Consider the following 17541-nt stretch of genomic DNA (forward strand, 5'->3'; position numbering starts at 1 on the left):
CAAAATCGCAATTAATTTTCAATAAAATCAAATATTACAATTTTCAATCAAATTTATAAAAAACAAACACTCAAACTCAAAATAAACAAGTATGAATATCAAATAAACAAGTATAAATGTCAAATAAACAAGTATAAATGTCGAATTTGGTCTTACCTTTCGTTTTATTTGTCATCTTCAACAATCTTGGGCTCAAAATTTCGAATTTTTTGAAATTTTGTTTGAGGTTTGAGGAATTTAAATGGGTTTGAAGTTTTGTTTGGAGAGAGAAAGTGAACTTTTGGTAAAAAAAAATTGAAATGATTTGTAATTAATGTGTGGTAAAAAAAATTAATTATAGTACTATTTATCTATTTCATTATACAAAATTTCTTATAAAAAAAATATATATACAAAATTGTTGCATAAAAAACTAATGTACATTACAAATGAACACTATGTTCTTTTATGTATATGTCCATGTGCATTATAAATGACTACTATGTTCTTTTATATGACTATGTTCATTAGTATATAGCTGAATGTTCATTCCGCCTTTTTGTATTTTGGAGCGGATGCACCATGTGGATCGTGCATCTGCCTCCACGAACCAACTATTACCTTCTATGTGCTCAATATTCTCTCTTTTCTTAATTTTTCTCCTCGATCTTTAAATTGAATGTGCATCATTCGTATACAAAATATGCCTTACTAATCTACAAAATGTGCATTATTCTTGATCAAAATTGTGCAGATTTTGTGCAGATTTTAAAAGTGATACATGCATATTTACAGATAGAAACGTGCAAATCTTTTGTACTAAAGATGTAAATTATGCTAATGAAATGTGCATAATAATGTTGAATGTTTTGTACGTAGTATATACATGAGGAAGGTATTTCAATCAACCTATGTTCAGTTGATTGATTGATTTTCAAAATCTATATTTGCTAAGTTATAATCTAGATCCTTTTTTTGGTTAACGTTATAAATTTTTATTCCTAGAATAATGTTAAAACACTACGACGAGTTCGAGAATGCGAATCGACAAAAGAACTAATCTACTTAACAAAGCCTCAAATACTATAGAGTATGCAAGTTGTTCACTACCACTATTACTTTCTCATCATTATAAATAAAAGCTTGATCTTTAAAATAAGTTTGAATGGAGAAATCTAAGTGTTTCGTTACTCTAAAGAGAGGTATTGAAAGTAAAGATTTGTGTGCATAAATTTTGTATCAAATATGCAAAACTTTTATATTAAATTTGCATTTCGGCAGATGAAATATGAATCGTGGGATTTACATGTACGATCAAGATTTTTTCTCATTCTTCTCATTTTAATATCCTTCTTATTGGATCACAACCCTATATATATATATATATATATATATATATATATATATATATATATATATATAATATTTGACTATTAGGTAATTAAGGGTTACAAAATATGAGTTTTAATTTTTGCTTTCTAAATTAATAATCACAAAATATAACTTAATTTCAGTTCAGTAAAAATAATTTCAGTTCAGTAAAATTTAGTTTTCTTAAAGAAGAATTATAATAGAAAATCAGTAAAAATAATTTCAGTTCAGTAAAAATAAGTTCAATTCAGTAAAAATAATTTCAGTTCAGTAAAATTAAGTTCAGTTCAGTAAAAATAAGTTCAGTTCAATAAAAATAATTTCAGTTGAGCAAAATTAAGGTGAATCAAATAGGGCCTAAACCATATTTTCAGTGCAATTTAGTAATAAATGCGGTTTGGTGTGGTTTGAGAAAATTGCAAACTGTAATTTTGTGGTTTGGTATAGATTGAGATCTTAACCGTACTAAATCGGATCGCGAACAACCCTCAAAAGTTTTATTGAATGTGAGATAGGACTAACCCATAATTTTGTATACGAAGTACTCCCTCCGTTTCATAATGTTAGTCTCACATGGAATCAATCACATAAAATAAGAAAACAAATATATTTGGAATCTAACATTAAAGTACAACATGATTCATTATTAGTTTACCTTATTTAATTTTTTTAATTTTTTATTAGGAAAGCCCAAGTCATAATTGCATGATTTAAGGTAAAAATTTCCTTACTTAAAGTCATGTCATCAATCCATAATCAATTAATTCCAAAAAAATCAAGTTATAAATGAAATATATTCAATATGGGTAGATTTTTTTGAAACGTCCAAAATAGTATATGAGACTAACATTATGAAATGGAGGGAGTATTATATTAGAAAGAGAGATACATTAAAATTAGTAATAAGTCAATTTTCTAAAAAGACTGGTTAAGAAGCAGTTTATTATCACCGTTGAAAAATAAAAATGAGTTCAAAGTATTGTAAAAGTGAGAAAGTAGTGGATTGAATCATGGGTTAGGAATTTAGAGATTCATTGTGGAGACATTTTTTTCAAAGTGTGGAAGTGACTTTTTTAAAGTTAGGAATTGAAGTGACTTTTTTTTTTTTTTCTATTAGTCTTTTTGTTTGTTGAAACAAGTACCCACCTTGTATTATATATGAGCTAATATATATGAATTGATGTTCTAGTCTCAAACAAGCCGAAAACTACAAACACAATACGGGTAATCACTAATCAGTGTGTTTATCAAATCTTCATGGTGCTCATCATCTTAATACTAGCAATTTTACAATTTAATGTGTCAAATTCGTTTTATTTAGATTACACACACTTGAATTGCTCCAAAGCCTTGTCGCGAACTTAAACTTTTCAAGGCTTGTATAACACCAATCTCCGCCATCTACTATCTAATTTAGTCTCCAAAATTTCTACAGCCAATGATGGTCTTGTTACTCTAAAGCAAGGCTTAGAAAATGAATATCCTGTTTATGGCCTTGCCTTGTGCCGAGGTGACATTTATCGCGTTGATTGTAACGATTGTGTCAAGATAGCTAGCGAAGCCCTAATCGCGTGTCAAACTCAGGAAGCAATAATTTGGAAGGAACAATGCACACTTCGATGTTCAAAATTTTCTTTTTCTGATCTCCTACAAGTAAAACCAAACTATGTGCTATACAATGTTAACAATGTCACGGACCATGTCGAAGATTGGACTAAGTTGCTCAACGATACCTTGAGAAACGTAACGTCTAAGGCAGCTTCGGACAAGTCCGGTAACAAGTATGCCACTACAAATACATGGTTTTCACCCTTGAAAAAGTATTTGTACACTTCGGCTCAATGTACTCCCAACTTGACTAGAGAAGATTGTATCGAGTGCTTCAGTGTAGCTAAAACTTATTTTAATAGCCTATTGTGGCAAGGGGGAATTGTGTCAACGCCTAGTTGTAATCTAAGGTATGAATTATATGAGTTTTTTTATTTAACAAAATTGAAGCCGTCAAGCTCACCAATATCAAGCATAGTGCCTTCTCCTACACATATTGCAAGAATAATTCCAGGTATGTAATTTACGATGTTTTAGTATTGCTCATTTGAAATATGTAAATTACGCGTAGATTGATTTATTATATGTTATATTTAATGTGTTTTGTTATTTAAAACTTTTAACTTTTATAATGTAGCCGCTATGTTTATCCTTTTTCTAAAATGTCTCCCCCAACACGATGTATTCTACCTTAATTAACTTTCCTTAACTAATGAATAATATCCTTCAACATTATAGAACCTTTTAAGTACTAATATTTAAACATTTAAACTAACAAGGCTAAGGAATACCTTTTAAGTAAAATGTAAAAAGTTGCAGTCCAAAATACCTAAATTAATAATTTGGATTATCATAATTCACATCATCATAAATAATGAAAATAAAAGAGTGTGTTAGTTATTCTAAGGGGGTGTTTGGTTCACATAATTAAGATATAATGTATGGGTTTAGCATGGTATAAACCCATACCTTATGGATGTTTCTACATCGGTCGTATAAAATATGACTACCTTATTATTTTAATGATTAATAATATGAGCGATCCATTTTTTCTAGTCATAAATTGGACACAATTAGTATTCTAATTTCTATAGTGCAAATATAATTTTTGAAAATTTTAATCCAATATAAAATAATTTTTTTGAGAAAATGTAAAATAAGAATAAAAATTACATAAATGGAACTAAAAATTTAATAAATTAAAAAAAATGTTGATAGTAATATTTTATAGCAAAGATAGAATAATATAATCAATTACTTGGATAAAAATACGTTAAATATGAATTATATAATCATTAAAAAATTATGATAGTCATATTTCAAACGATCATTGCATTGTAGAATTTTCAATACCTTATGTTTGTTTTATGATTTTAAGAGTTTCAAACCCATACCTCAAACTCCCAAGGTTGGGGTTTAGAAAGCTTGGGGGGAGGTGGGTTTGGCTCATTCCCTTACTTTTAGGTATCAAATAAAAAAAAAAAAAAAAATTGCATTCCATAATCATACCAAGCATATGGTATTAAGAATCAAATTCCAAACTCATACCACTATGATTTCATTCCCGATTCCAACCCCATACCAGTTTGCGAACCAAACGCTCCCTAAATGAAGAAAATACTGTTTTATAGGATACCTAACGTGACATAATTCCGTATAAGATAATTGGGTGGGTCTATTATAAGTGAAAATCTAGTGTGGAAATTAAGATTGAGATATCTTATTTATGTGAAAAATACTATATTATTATTAACTAGCCTTATGGCCGTGCAATAGGTTGATCGTAGGTATATAATATAATATTTATTTATTTTTATTATTATTTTAATTTATTATTGTAAAAATGAATAGTTCATAAAGAAAATGAAGAGGTCAAAATGGAATAAACTTATAAGATAGATAGAGATACTAAGTTGGGGGGAAATAAACTAAACAATACGAAGTATATGTATTGAATTAAGGCTTTTTTTAATGTTAAAATGGGGATAAAAATAATAGGTTGAGTGAAGTGACACCTGACATTGTTAAATTAAAAAAAAATGTCATATGTAATGATGTTTGTGTTTGTATATATTAAGTGAGAGTATAAAAATATATTCCTGGGTGTCAAGACTGTTAAACATCAATTTAAGCTTTTGGTTGATTTAGTCCTCTAACATGATATCAGAACCGGGTTGACCCTAAGGTCACAGATTCGAATCTCATTAACCCTCACCTTTAAGTGGAATATTAAGCGTTGGGTATGAGAAGGACCCATGCTGCATCCGTAGTTCTAGCCCAAACGGGCTTTCGTGTGAAGGGCGTGATAGAGTGTAAAAACATATTCATGGGCCTCATCCATTAGCTTAACCTTTTGGTAGAGTTGGTCCTCTAACATGGTATCAAAACCAACGTGACATAAAGTTCACGAGTTCAAATCTTATCTACTCCCACTTTCAAGTGGATTATTAAGCACTGGGTATGAGAAGAGCCCATGCTGCATCCATACTTCAAGCTCAAATGGGCTCTCGTATAGGGAGCGTGATACTCCTGAAAAATGTGAGCAACTACACGAGCACCTATATCCTGAGTCCATGCGAACGTCTGAACCTGCTTCAGCAACGCAACAATATTATTTTCAAATTCCCCCAAAGAAGAAAAGGAGAAGGGAAGAAAACCATAGCCAACAGCTCTGCAACGTGCCCTATAGTTGTCCCGCTTCCGCTGAGCAGCGACGGACATAACACGACCAGGATTAAACTCAGACAACCCTGATTGTGTTAAAGGAAAAGACCTCATCAAGTTAACACATACATCAAGGCCTCTATCCCAAGAATAAAGCAACACATCTACAACTTCAAGAGCCCCATCGTTTCCTCCAGTCAACCCAACATTAACCTCCTTTCGAGCAGAAATTCCAGACCAAAAAACAAATATCAACAAGGGTATTGCGAACAACATTATGTCGATATTTAATACCCACCATCCCACCACAAGACAATACATGATCCCCAAATGTATCCCCATCGAAAACCCTTGATCAAGCAGAACACGGTGTCAAAACGGTGAACAAAGGAACACCGAATTTGTAGCAAAAAAATGTCTTACCATTCATAGTTTGAACCAAACCTGATATTGGGAATGCCTGGAACCAGACAGAAGTGTGATCCCCATGCTGGGATATCCATAAGGCAATCTGACGAGGAGATAAGGAGAAAGTGGATGTTGTAGAAGAAGTAACCTTTGTGAAATATATATCTCATTAGAGTTACGCATTAGGTCAGTCTCCACAGTCTTATAAAAGACGAAGAGCATCATCAAAGACTGGTCTCGTACCAACAATACCAGAATAAGAAACGTACCCTGAAGACCAGTAGATTGTAAACATGACGCAAGGAAAGCATATATAGTGTCGAACATCATCCGATGATTAAACACCCAGATCACCATAAGCAAAAGGCAAGGTGGCAATTCTCCTTTGCAAATCACCAAAACCAGGCCCCGAAGTGGTAACAATGCGCTTCAAAGAAGCTCAAAGGGCTACATTTAAAGAAAATATGGGTCACTTAAAAAATACGAGGGGGACAAGTGCGCATCGCAAAGTAGAGTTTTGAAACCACATTACACGCATGAAATAGTAACAAATCACATTGGAGATCATCAAGTTTTGCAACATCATCCATAAGCATAACACTAGTAGAAAAAAAGCATTAGGCACCCCCCATATGGCACCGGTTCAGGCCAAACCGGTGCCAAAAATCGGCCCAAAATTGGGCGGGTTTTTAAACAAAGGAAAAAGGCACCGGTTTGCATTGAACCGGTGCCTATTTTATTTTTGGCACCGGTTTGAACCGGTGCCAATTAAACCGGGTCTTTTTTCAAACCTTAAAAAACGCGGCCTTCCTACTTCCTTTCTTCTCCTTCCTCTCTTTCTCTTTCAATTCATTCCTTTCTAACCTGACTTCTTTCATTATAGACGAATTGAAGAACAACGAACCTCCCCCTTTTCCCTCCACCACAACCACCACCTTCACCGGCCACCGGCCTCCAGCCACCAGCGTTGTTCGAATTGAAACACCGCCCTTATTTCTCCCCTGCCCTTGTACGAATTGTCGAATAGAAACACCGGCCTTGTACGAATTGAAACACCACCAGCATTGTACGAATTGTCGAAAACCACCCCCCTTAATTCTCCCCTGTCATTGTCTTTTCCCTCCCCTGCCCTTCTCTGTCTTTCACCGGCCTCTAGCCACCAGCATTGTTTGAGTTGAAACAGCAGCGCACCGCCTCCACCTCAGCGTTGTTCCCTCCACCAGCGCCCACCGCCTCCACCTCCGCGCTGCCTCCACTAGTGCGCACCACCGCTGCTACCTCCACTAGCGCGAGGGTCGTCCTTAATCTCTCATCCCCTTAGCTTCTTCCACCTCCAACTAATTTAGGGTAAGTGTTTATTTTGAAATATGTAATTCTATTATTTTCAATAGCATTTTGAACAATTATTGTTAAGAAAATTAAAGTCAAGGAATGTATATAATTTTACCTAATTTTTTTAATTTTTGCATTGGTTGTTTATTTAGAAATTTTGAATACATATTATACATTAGGGTAATTTTGTATGTTTAGAGTAATTTTGAATACATATTATAGATTAGAGTAATTTTGCATTACCTTGTTCCTTAGTTGAAAAATTTGTATGTTTTAATGGGTTATTTTGAGGTTGATTTAATGATTAATTATGAATATAATAGAGATTAGTAAAAATGTTACTTAATTAGTTGAGTTTTTGTATGTTTTAATGTGTAATTTTAGGTTGTTTTAATGGGTAATTGTGAATATATTAAAGAATTAGTGACCTTGCTTCTAATTAGTTGTGAATAAATTAGAAAATTGTGAATAAACTAGAGAATTGTGATTACATTATAGATTTGTGAATAATTTAGAGAATTGTGATTAAATTAGAGAATTGTGCATAAATTAGAGAAATAGTGATATTGCCACTTAATTAGTTGTGAATAAATTAGAGAATTGTGAATACATTAGAGAATTGTGAATAAATTAGAGAATTGTGAATACATTAGAGATTTGTGAATATATTAGAGAATTAGTGACGTTGCTAATTTTTGTTTTTTTTAATATATAGATTCATATGTGAATTGAAGCAAGAGTTTAATTAGCTTGAGGACTACGTACATATATATTGAGCTCAAGTGGGTATTTGCCATATTGGTATGACTACTAAACTTTACTTAGCTATATTTCTTTCTATTCATCCATTTAATAAAAGTTTATTCATGAAATTGCAACTTGTGTATTGTTTAATTGCAAATAAATACAACAATATATAGAATACTTGAATTGCATCATCATATGCCTAGATACCCGTTCAAGGCTTTCTCATTAGGAGAAAGTCTTGAATAGTCCCCAGTTGGGACTATTCTTGAATGTGTACTCTCACTTAGGTGGTGAATGTATGTTTTCTTTTCAATTTTAAGGAACATCTCGGCTTACCATTTCCTCACTATGTTCTCTGGGTACATATGTGGGTAATTAATTATCTACATCGTGTACTTGGAGAACTAGGGGGAAATGCTGCCGGATTTTCCTTAAAATTGGAAAGTTGACATACATTCACTAGTGAGAGTAGACATTCAAGGATGGGTTAGGTTGGAGTGATAAGGACCCTTTGGAAACATGCATTTTTTCACTATATGAATGGCATATTCACGTTTTGTACTTGAATTTGATTTACATAAAATATGTAGCACTTACACATTATAATTATATGGTGCTATATATATGTTTAGAGACAATTTACTAAATGGAGAAGGATCGTGGTTGGATGTATGGTAGACGCGATACATTGGAATTTTGGAATGGGGTTCAAGAGTTTTGCGAGAGGGCTTTAGCTTATCAACGCACACTGGGAGGCAAAGGCCTTTATTGTCCTTGTGTTGATTGTAATTGTGTGAATGTGGTCGATAGTGTTGAAATCATTAGAGATCATGTATTATGTCGTGGGTTTAGGCAATTTTACCATGTGTGGATTTGGCACGGAGAAAGTGGAGAGTACAGTGGGGATCTTGATCGGAATGATGTGCGTGTTAGAAGCACTGAGATTCATGTGGACGAGGAATACGAGAATGATGAGTATATTGTTGATAATGGTGAGGATGGAGCCGATGAAGATCAGGCGGATGAGGTCGAGGATGAACAAGTGGATGAGATGTTGCAAGGTGTTGAAGGTGAAGTGTTTGAATTATTATCGGAGGCTTCCAAAAAGCCTTTGTATCCCGGGTGCAAAAAATACTCCAAACTATCGGCTGTGCTAACACTTTTCAACATTAAGTCGAAGCATGGGTGGACGTACATCAGTTTTACTTCTTTGTTGACCGCATTAAGTGATATGTTGCCTGATGGGAATGAAATTCCTAAGTCTTATTATTACGCAAAGAAGCTCATGTGTCCCTTTGGTTTGGAGTATAAGAAGATACATGCATGTCCTAATGACTGTATTTTGTATCGAAATGAGTATGAAAAACTGCAGGAGTGTCCACGATGCAAGCGGTCGCGGTACAAGCGCATGAGTTGCAATCCTGGCACGGAGGAACCTCCTGCTAAGGTGTTGTGGTATCTTCCCATTATTCCAAGGTTTAAGCGTCTGTTCTCAATACCAAAAGACGCTAAAAACTTGAGGTGGCATGCAGAGGGAAGAAAGAAAAACAGAATGCTGAAGCATCCAGCTGACTCTCCACAGTGGAAGAACATTGATTTGAAGTTTGAGGAATTTGGTAATGAAGTCAGAAATTTAAGGCTTGGGTTGTGCACGGACGGGATGAATCCATTTGGCACTCTTAGTACCCAACACAGCACATGGCCGGTACTTTTAGTGATTTATAATTTGCCTCCTTGGCTGTGCATGAAACGTAAGTATGTAATGCTTTCATTGCTAATAACTGGTCCTAAGCAACCTGGAAACGACATAGATGTTTACCTTGCGCCGCTTATTGACGACTTGAGAAAGATGTGGGACGAAGGGGTTTCCGTTTTCGATGCTCATCAGAACGAGATGTTCACATTGCGTGCAGCCCTTATGTGGACCATGAATGACTTCCCTGCATATGGCAACTTGTGTGGGTACAAGGTCAAAGGGAAAAAATCATGCCCCATATGTATTGATGACACATCAAGCGTATACCTGACTCATTCTCACAAAGATGTGTACCTACGGACTCGAAGGTTCCTTAGGCGTGATCATCCGTACCGTAGGCAGAAAAAGGCTTTCGATGGAACCGTGGAAGAGGATATTGCGCCTAGACCATTGACTGGTGCTGAGATTAGTGCTCGGGTGAAAGGGATACAAACGGTGTTTGGAAAATCAGAAAAAACTATGGTCTCAGCTGCTCTGTTTAAGAAAGAATCAATCTTTTGGAAGCTGCCGTACTGGAGAGAACATGACGTTAGGCATTGTCTTGATGTGATGCATATAGAGAAGAATGTGTGTGATGCTCTTTTGGGGACGCTTATGAATATCCCAGGCAAAACAAAGGACGGAAAGGGTGCTCGGTTAGATTTGCAAGAGATGGGGATTCGTCCAGAATTGTGGCCTCAAGAAAAGGTCAGAAAGGGAAAGGAGCCGAGAATAGAAGATGAAAGTGTTTCGAAAAAAGGGAAGGAGAAGAACAAGGGAAAGGGAAAGGCCAAAGATGCGTCAAAGAAGAAAGATAAGGGTAAAGGGAAGGATGAAAAGAATTATTTACCCCCGGCTTGCTATACATTGTCAAGGGTAGAGAAACGTATGTTTTGTGCATGTTTGTACGGCATTAAGGTTCCATCAGGGTACTCATCTAACATGAAAAGATTTGTAACCTTAAATGGAGAATTGAAGCTGACAAGTATGAAATCCCATGATTGTCACATTATGATGCAAGTATTCCTACCGATTGCAATCCGTGGAATTCTACCGAAACACGTGAGGGAAGCGATTACAAGCCTTTGTTCGTTTTTCAATACAATTTGTAGCAAAGTTCTTGATCCTTGTACACTAGATGCTTTGCAAGCTGATGTGGTTGTGACTTTGTGCAAATTTGAGATGTATTTCCCACCCTCATTTTTTGACATAATGGTTCATCTGGTTCTTCATTTGGTGCGTGAGATTAAGTTGTGCGGTCCAGTGTTCATGAGGTGGTGCTACCCTTTTGAAAGACACATGGGTACATTACAAGATAAAGTACGGAACCGAGCTCACCCTGAAGGAAGTATAATGCAAGGGACAGTGGGTGAGGAGATAGGTAACTTTGTGGCGGACTACATAGCCCTTGCTCAACCTATTGGTCTTTCTACTTCTCGACATGAAGGTAGACTTGATGGTCATGGCACAATTGGGTCGAAACGAATGTCACCAGACCGAGATCAGTTCTTACAAGCACACCTTTATGTGTTGCACCATGTTTCAGATGTGCACCCATATTTAGACGAGCACATGGCTTGTTTGCGTGCCGAATTTCCATCCAAAGGTGAAAGGGCACTTATGCAGTTGCATAATAAGAAATTTGTTGATTGGTTTCGTGAACGAGTAATGAGTGGATTGAATGATACTAATGTGACCGATACAGTACGGTGGCTTGCGTACGGTCCTAGGGATGATGTCCGTTCATTTGAGGGATATGACATCAATGGGTACACTTTTTGGACCGAGGCTCGTGATTTGAAATCTTCCTCCACCCAAAACAGTGGTGTAACTCTTGTGGCGTCGTCAAGGGAGTTTGCAAGTTCTAAGGATAAATCACCTGTCGATGCAGAGTTGTCATACTATGGTCGAATTCAAGAAATATGGGAGCTTGATTATTGTGACTTCACGGTTGCTCTTTTCAAGTGTAAGTGGGTTGATAATATCAGGCGAAACGTCAAACATGAGGACTTTACTCTTGTAGATCTTGGCCACTTGAATGATAGTGCGGAACCATTTATCCTTGCATCTCAAGCTAAGCAAGTGTTCTACGTAACTGACCCAATGGATTCAAAATGGTCTATAGTGCTAGCTGGCAAAAGAAGAATCCTAGGCATTGGAGATGTTGAGGATGAGGAAGAATATGATGCGTTTGATGATTCAGCACCTTTCACTATTCCTAGACCTAGAGTACTAAATGACATAGACAACGAAGCAGGTTATATGCGATCAGACCACAACGAAGGAATTTCAGAATGAGTTAGTTTGATTAAAAGTTAGTAATGGTTTCATTGCAAATATAGTTTAGTTATCATGTATATAGGAGCATAAGTAAGCGAAAATGATATATTTGTAGTTTGAAATTGCCTAAGTGTACTCATTATCATGCATATACAAGGTTATAGGACCATAAGTAGGTGAAACTGGCATAAATAGCTTCTACTTAACCCAACTCCTTTGTTTTGTGTATGAACTAACATTTATTCATTCTAACAACCTATTTTCCATATGTAGATTGAAATTGGCATTTTGTACTCATTATCATGCATATACAAGGTTATAGGACAGTAATAAGTAGGTGAAATTGGCTAAAATAGCTTCTACATAACCATAATAACTATCATGCATATACTTTACTATACACTAATATTGTTTTATGATTGCTTTGACAGGTGCTTATATCTCATGGCGGACGATCATGATCCTCGTTTGGTAGAGGACATTGACGATGATGAGTATGAGGACGAGTACGAGGATGACGACTCCGATGATAGTGATGCTCCTTATGATGTGAATAAGGAGGATGACTTGGGTGAGCCAGAGGATCAGGCTCAAGATGAGTTCGAGCGTAGGCTTGACGATTTTGAAAAGTTAGCTGAACGTGCACCGGCCATTGAAAATACAGCACGTGAGATTGTTGGTGAGAACCCGACTCCTGAAAGTCAAGGCCAAGGACAAGATGAAAACAACATAGGTGGTGGAGGGGGGGAAAAGGCACCGGCTGAAAGAAAAACAAGGGGTCCGACGAGAAGCTTTAAGAAACCGGACGGTCCCATGGTCTTGGAGTATGACAACAAAGGCCAACCCGGGCCCAAATGGCGTCGACAATATGCTAATCAAGTTGGCTTATGTTCGCGGAAAATCCCCATTACACTTGTAATGCGGCAAGTACCTCCGGGTTTGATTCAAGCATTTTGGGATGATACAAGGGTAAGTGTGTTTTTGGCACATTTAGACAATTTAAGATACCTTAACCTTATGATTGTTTTTAAATAGAAACCAATAATCGGTTTTAATTTGTGCTTGCAGAGGCAGTTTTCTATTCCTAATGATCCCGAGAAGAAAAAGGTGTTTGTCTCTTTATTAGCGGAAAGATTCAGAGGCTTTAAGACCAAGTTGACTAATCGGTGGATCCATAAGAAGAAGAAGGTGCAAACAAAGAAGAAGAATGCCAAAGAGGATAACCGTCTCCCGTGGCAAATATGGCCGACCGTGTCAAAAGATGATTGGGAAGAGTTCGTTAGAATGAAGAGTCAAAAGAAAGCCATTGTAAGTTTGTGTAAATCTGATGTCAATTGAATAATAGCTTGACACTTTTTGTATTAATGAGACTAACATTTTTTGTTTTGTAGGAACTTCGAGAGCAAAATCAAGCGAATGCAGAAAAGAAGGAATACGTCCATCGTATGGGTCCTAAGACTTTTGCTGAAAAGAGACCTGAGTGGGCCGCTTCGGGTTTATACCCTAAAGCGCTTCTAGTGGCATCGAAGGAACCCTCTAGTTCCACGATCACTACCTTGGTGAGTCGTGCCGGTGATTTCTTTTGTTCTCTCCATTCGTTTGATAAGAAAACCGGAAAATGGTTCATCAAGGGTCCGGAAGCTAAAAAACTGGCGGATAAGCTAGTAAGTTACCTATGAATTGTTGAAATTAAGTCACTTTTGCATCTAACCATTAACTGTTTTACTGACCTCATTTTTCCTTATGCTATAGCTTGAGCACACTCAAGAGATGGTGGAGGGCAAATTTGAACCAAGTATTGAGAATGACCCTTTCACCATGGCTTTGGGAAGGCCATACCATCCAGGACGAGTAGTAGGTTCGGGAGGGTCATTGCTTGGATGGAATAAGGTGATGGGTCCCGAATACACAAAATCGGGTACATCTCGAGCCAGTGTTAACTCACCGGGGGAGTTGGATGCCAAGGTGGCATCAATTAAGGAACAAGTACGCAACGAGTTAGTTGGTGAATTTAATGCTTGGGCGAAGCTGATGAACTTACCGACTTTGCCGTTCCTCACGAGTACCCCGGTTGACTCATGTTCTGAACCAAAAGGACAAGGAGAAGGTGATAGACATGGAGGAGATGAGATACGTGGTGAAGATGTGTCACCTCAGGTAAAATCAACTGGGTTATTAAAAGTTTTAAAATACCGAGTTAATTGAGATTTTAGGTGCAATGATTGATGTACTGTTGTAGGTTCCTACTCCTACACATGCGGACTCGAGGGAGCTTGAAAATCCAACACCGCATGAATTTCCAGAGTTACAGGTAATTTGTAACCCTGTACCTTAATGATATTTGTTATATCTATGTTGTTGTAAAAGTCCTACTTAACTATCTTCTTTTTATATATTTACTTGTGTAGGAAGACACCCGGTGTGCACTTCTAGCCCCGGGGCATGCAAATAGTACCGTGTTGAGTTTGGTGGCGTATGGTAGTGCCCAACCGACGACGGGTGCTACGGCGGGGCCACATCATTACTCTGTTGGGATCGATTCAGTGGTTGCGGGGTTCGAAGACATCCCACTACCCGTACCGATAGAAGAGGTTGAGATAACAGCACTTTGGCAAGCTGTAGGTAGCTTCGTTGATTGGCCACGTGCATGGGTGAAGTTGATTAATAAGGAGGTAAATTAGCTACTCACTTGACTATTTCATCATTTCATCAAAAAGTAGCCATTTTGAGCCGAAATGGCTACTTACTTGCCTTTTTTCTTCATTTCTCAACTTAAAAACTTCTTGCATCTCAAAACAACTCATAATCACATATTTATAAGTGTTTGTCATTTGAAATTACATAAAAATCGCCAAGTTCTAAGTTTTTGGGTCAAATTCATAAAAAAAAGCCATTTTGAGCCGAAATGGCTACTCACTTGCCTATTTTCTTCATTTCTCAACTTATAAACTCCTTGCATCTCAAAACAACTCATAATCACATATTTATAAGTGTTTGTCATTTCAAATTACATAAAAATCGCCAAGTTCTAAGTTTTTGGGTCAAATTAATAAAAAAAAAAGCCATTTTGAGCCGAAATGGCTACTCACTTGCCTATTTTCTTCATTTCTCAACTTATAAACTCCTTGCATCTCAAAACAACTCATAATCACATATTTATAAGTGTTTGTCATTTCAAATTACATAAAAATCGCCAAGTTCTAAGTTTTTGGGTCAAATTCATAAAAAAAAGCCATTTTGAGCCGAAATGGCTACTCACTTGCCTATTTTCTTCATTTCTCAACTTATAAATTCCTTGAATCTCAAAACAACTCATAATCACATATTTATAAGTGTTTGTCATTTCAAATTACATAAAAATCGCCAAGTTCTAAGTTTTTGGGTCAAATTCATAAAAAAAAGCCATTTTGAGCCGAAATGGCTACTCACTTGCCTATTTTCTTCATTTCTCAACTTATAAACTCCTTGCATCTCAAAACAATTCATAATCACATATTTATAAGTGTTTGTCATTTCAAATTACATAAAAATCGCTAAGTGTCTATTATAAGTGATTGTGAGTTGAAACTTATTATTTCCCAAACTATTTCAGATTTCCAATGGAAGCAAAACTTCAAAGAGAAAGAGGGTGGAGAAGCCTAAAAGAATTGATCAACCTAAGAAGAAGCTTAGTGAACAACAGTCCAAGAGTGAACAAGCGTCGAAGTTGCACTCTTCGAAAGGTTCACCCATGCCACCTACTCCAATTGTTGAAGACATTGTTCTTCAATCGCTCTCTACTGACATGACCTTTCTTCACAACCGTGCTTGTCATTTGGTCGATCCCATGGAAGTTGCACTTCCTAAGGCAATGTTCCAATATGATGAGGATGCAATTGCATGGATCAGCAAAGAAGATGTGAAGGAATTTCTACGTGGTGCAAAGCTTAACATTTCCCTCATTCAAACATTCATGAGGTAACTTCAATGCCTACATAAAGTTCATACTTTTTTCAAGTTATTCAAATTGATGGTGATTATCCTACATCTGATAAATTAATCAATGTTCATGCACGCAGAGCACTACAGGAGCACTTAACTGACACTGATTCTCCGTGTAAAGTTGGGTGGTTATGCCCCGAGCAGTTATCCACTACTAAAATCATAGGCAACCCCCATGACGTGTTGTACTATGTTGAACAGAGTATAAGGGAATCAACGCGTGCGGGAGACAAGTTCATATTCGCCCCATGTTATAGAGAGTATGACTAACCATGTCAAATTCAATCGATTTGGCCTCATTATATGTTGACTCCTAAATATTAATTACCTTGTCTATTGTGAACTTATGTAGGAAGCATTGGAGCCTCATGGTGATTTGTAATTCCACTAACACAATTTATCACCTTGATTCAGCTCGATCATCGGAGAAGTGGCTCGTGAAGTCTATATTGCAAAAGTAAATATATATAGCAACCTATAGTGATGATTATTGCTAATAATAACTAATTTAGTAATCATACGACTAATCAAATTTGATTGTATTTTTTATACTACAGTGTTATGAAGAAGCTACATTGTCGTGCTCCAAAGGGTCCAACATGGAAGACACCGTTGGTAATTTACATGATATTATTGTGATTATCTTGAAAATCTATGGTAGTAAATATTTGCTCATTTCCTTTGCATGTTTCACTGATGTGATTTGTTTGTCATATGCTAGTGCGCACAACAAGAGAATGGACTTGATTGTGCTTTGTATGTGATGAGATTCATGCTTGACATTGTGACTAATTGTACGGACACTCAACAGCTTGATGAGGTAAGTCCTAAAATTTCTTGAAATGATATATTGATGTGATTTCTAGCCTTAGACACCTAATATTATCCAACAATGACATGTTATGAGAAACAAAAAGGCTATTTCACAAGAAAGGTAGAAAATGGGTTGAATAGAAGTCATATGGGCCATATTAGGGCCATTTTGTGTTAATATGCTCTTTTGATGTGATTTCTTTCCTTATACACCTATAACTAGATAATATTGACATGTTATGAGATAAATAAAGTTCATTTAATAAGAAATGTAGGAAATGGGCAAAGTAAGGTCATATAGGCCATATTCGGGCCATTTTGGGTAAAAACCGTCATAAACCTTAATAAAATGCTCTCCTATACAATTTTAGGGCTTACACACATACAACTACCCAACATTGACATGTTATGAGAAAGAAATAGTTCATTTGATAAGTAATGTAGAAAATGGGCTACATAGAAGTCATATAAGCCCTATTTGGGCCATGTTGAGTAAAATGCGTTGTTGAACTTCTTGAAATGCTATATTGATGTGATTTCTAGCCTTAGACACCTAATATTATCCAAAAATTACATGTTATGAGAAACAAAAAGGCTATTTCACAAGAAAGGTAGAAAATGGGTTGAATAGAAGTCATATGGGCCATATTAGGGCCATTTTGTGTTAATATGCTCTTTTGATG

General features: G+C 36.1%; 2 protein-coding genes across 2 annotated transcripts in view; both read left to right on the forward strand.

Annotated features, from left to right (window-relative positions):
* The first annotated feature begins 1144 nt into the window (after nt 1–1144).
* LOC145637081 (cysteine-rich receptor-like protein kinase 10) overlaps nt 1145–17541 on the forward strand; it is an 87277-nt gene continuing 70880 nt past the window's right edge. Inside the window, exons 1-2 of the mRNA XM_081688592.1 lie at nt 1145–1181; nt 2786–3355. Of these exons, the coding sequence (XP_081544718.1) occupies nt 1145–1181; nt 2786–3355 (607 nt within the window). The remainder of the gene's footprint in view (nt 1182–2785; nt 3356–17541) is intronic.
* On the forward strand, nt 13178–14441 carry LOC145636013 (uncharacterized). The gene is made up of 4 exons (XM_081687452.1): nt 13178–13372; nt 13456–13728; nt 13817–13932; nt 14432–14441. Exons 1-4 carry the CDS (start codon nt 13349–13351, stop codon nt 14439–14441), a joined length of 423 nt encoding a protein of 140 aa, XP_081543578.1. The 5' UTR covers nt 13178–13348.

Source organism: Chenopodium album, chromosome 6 (genome assembly GCF_948465745.1).
Source record: "Chenopodium album chromosome 6, dcCheAlbu1.1, whole genome shotgun sequence".
Lineage (NCBI taxonomy): Eukaryota > Viridiplantae > Streptophyta > Magnoliopsida > Caryophyllales > Amaranthaceae > Chenopodium > Chenopodium album.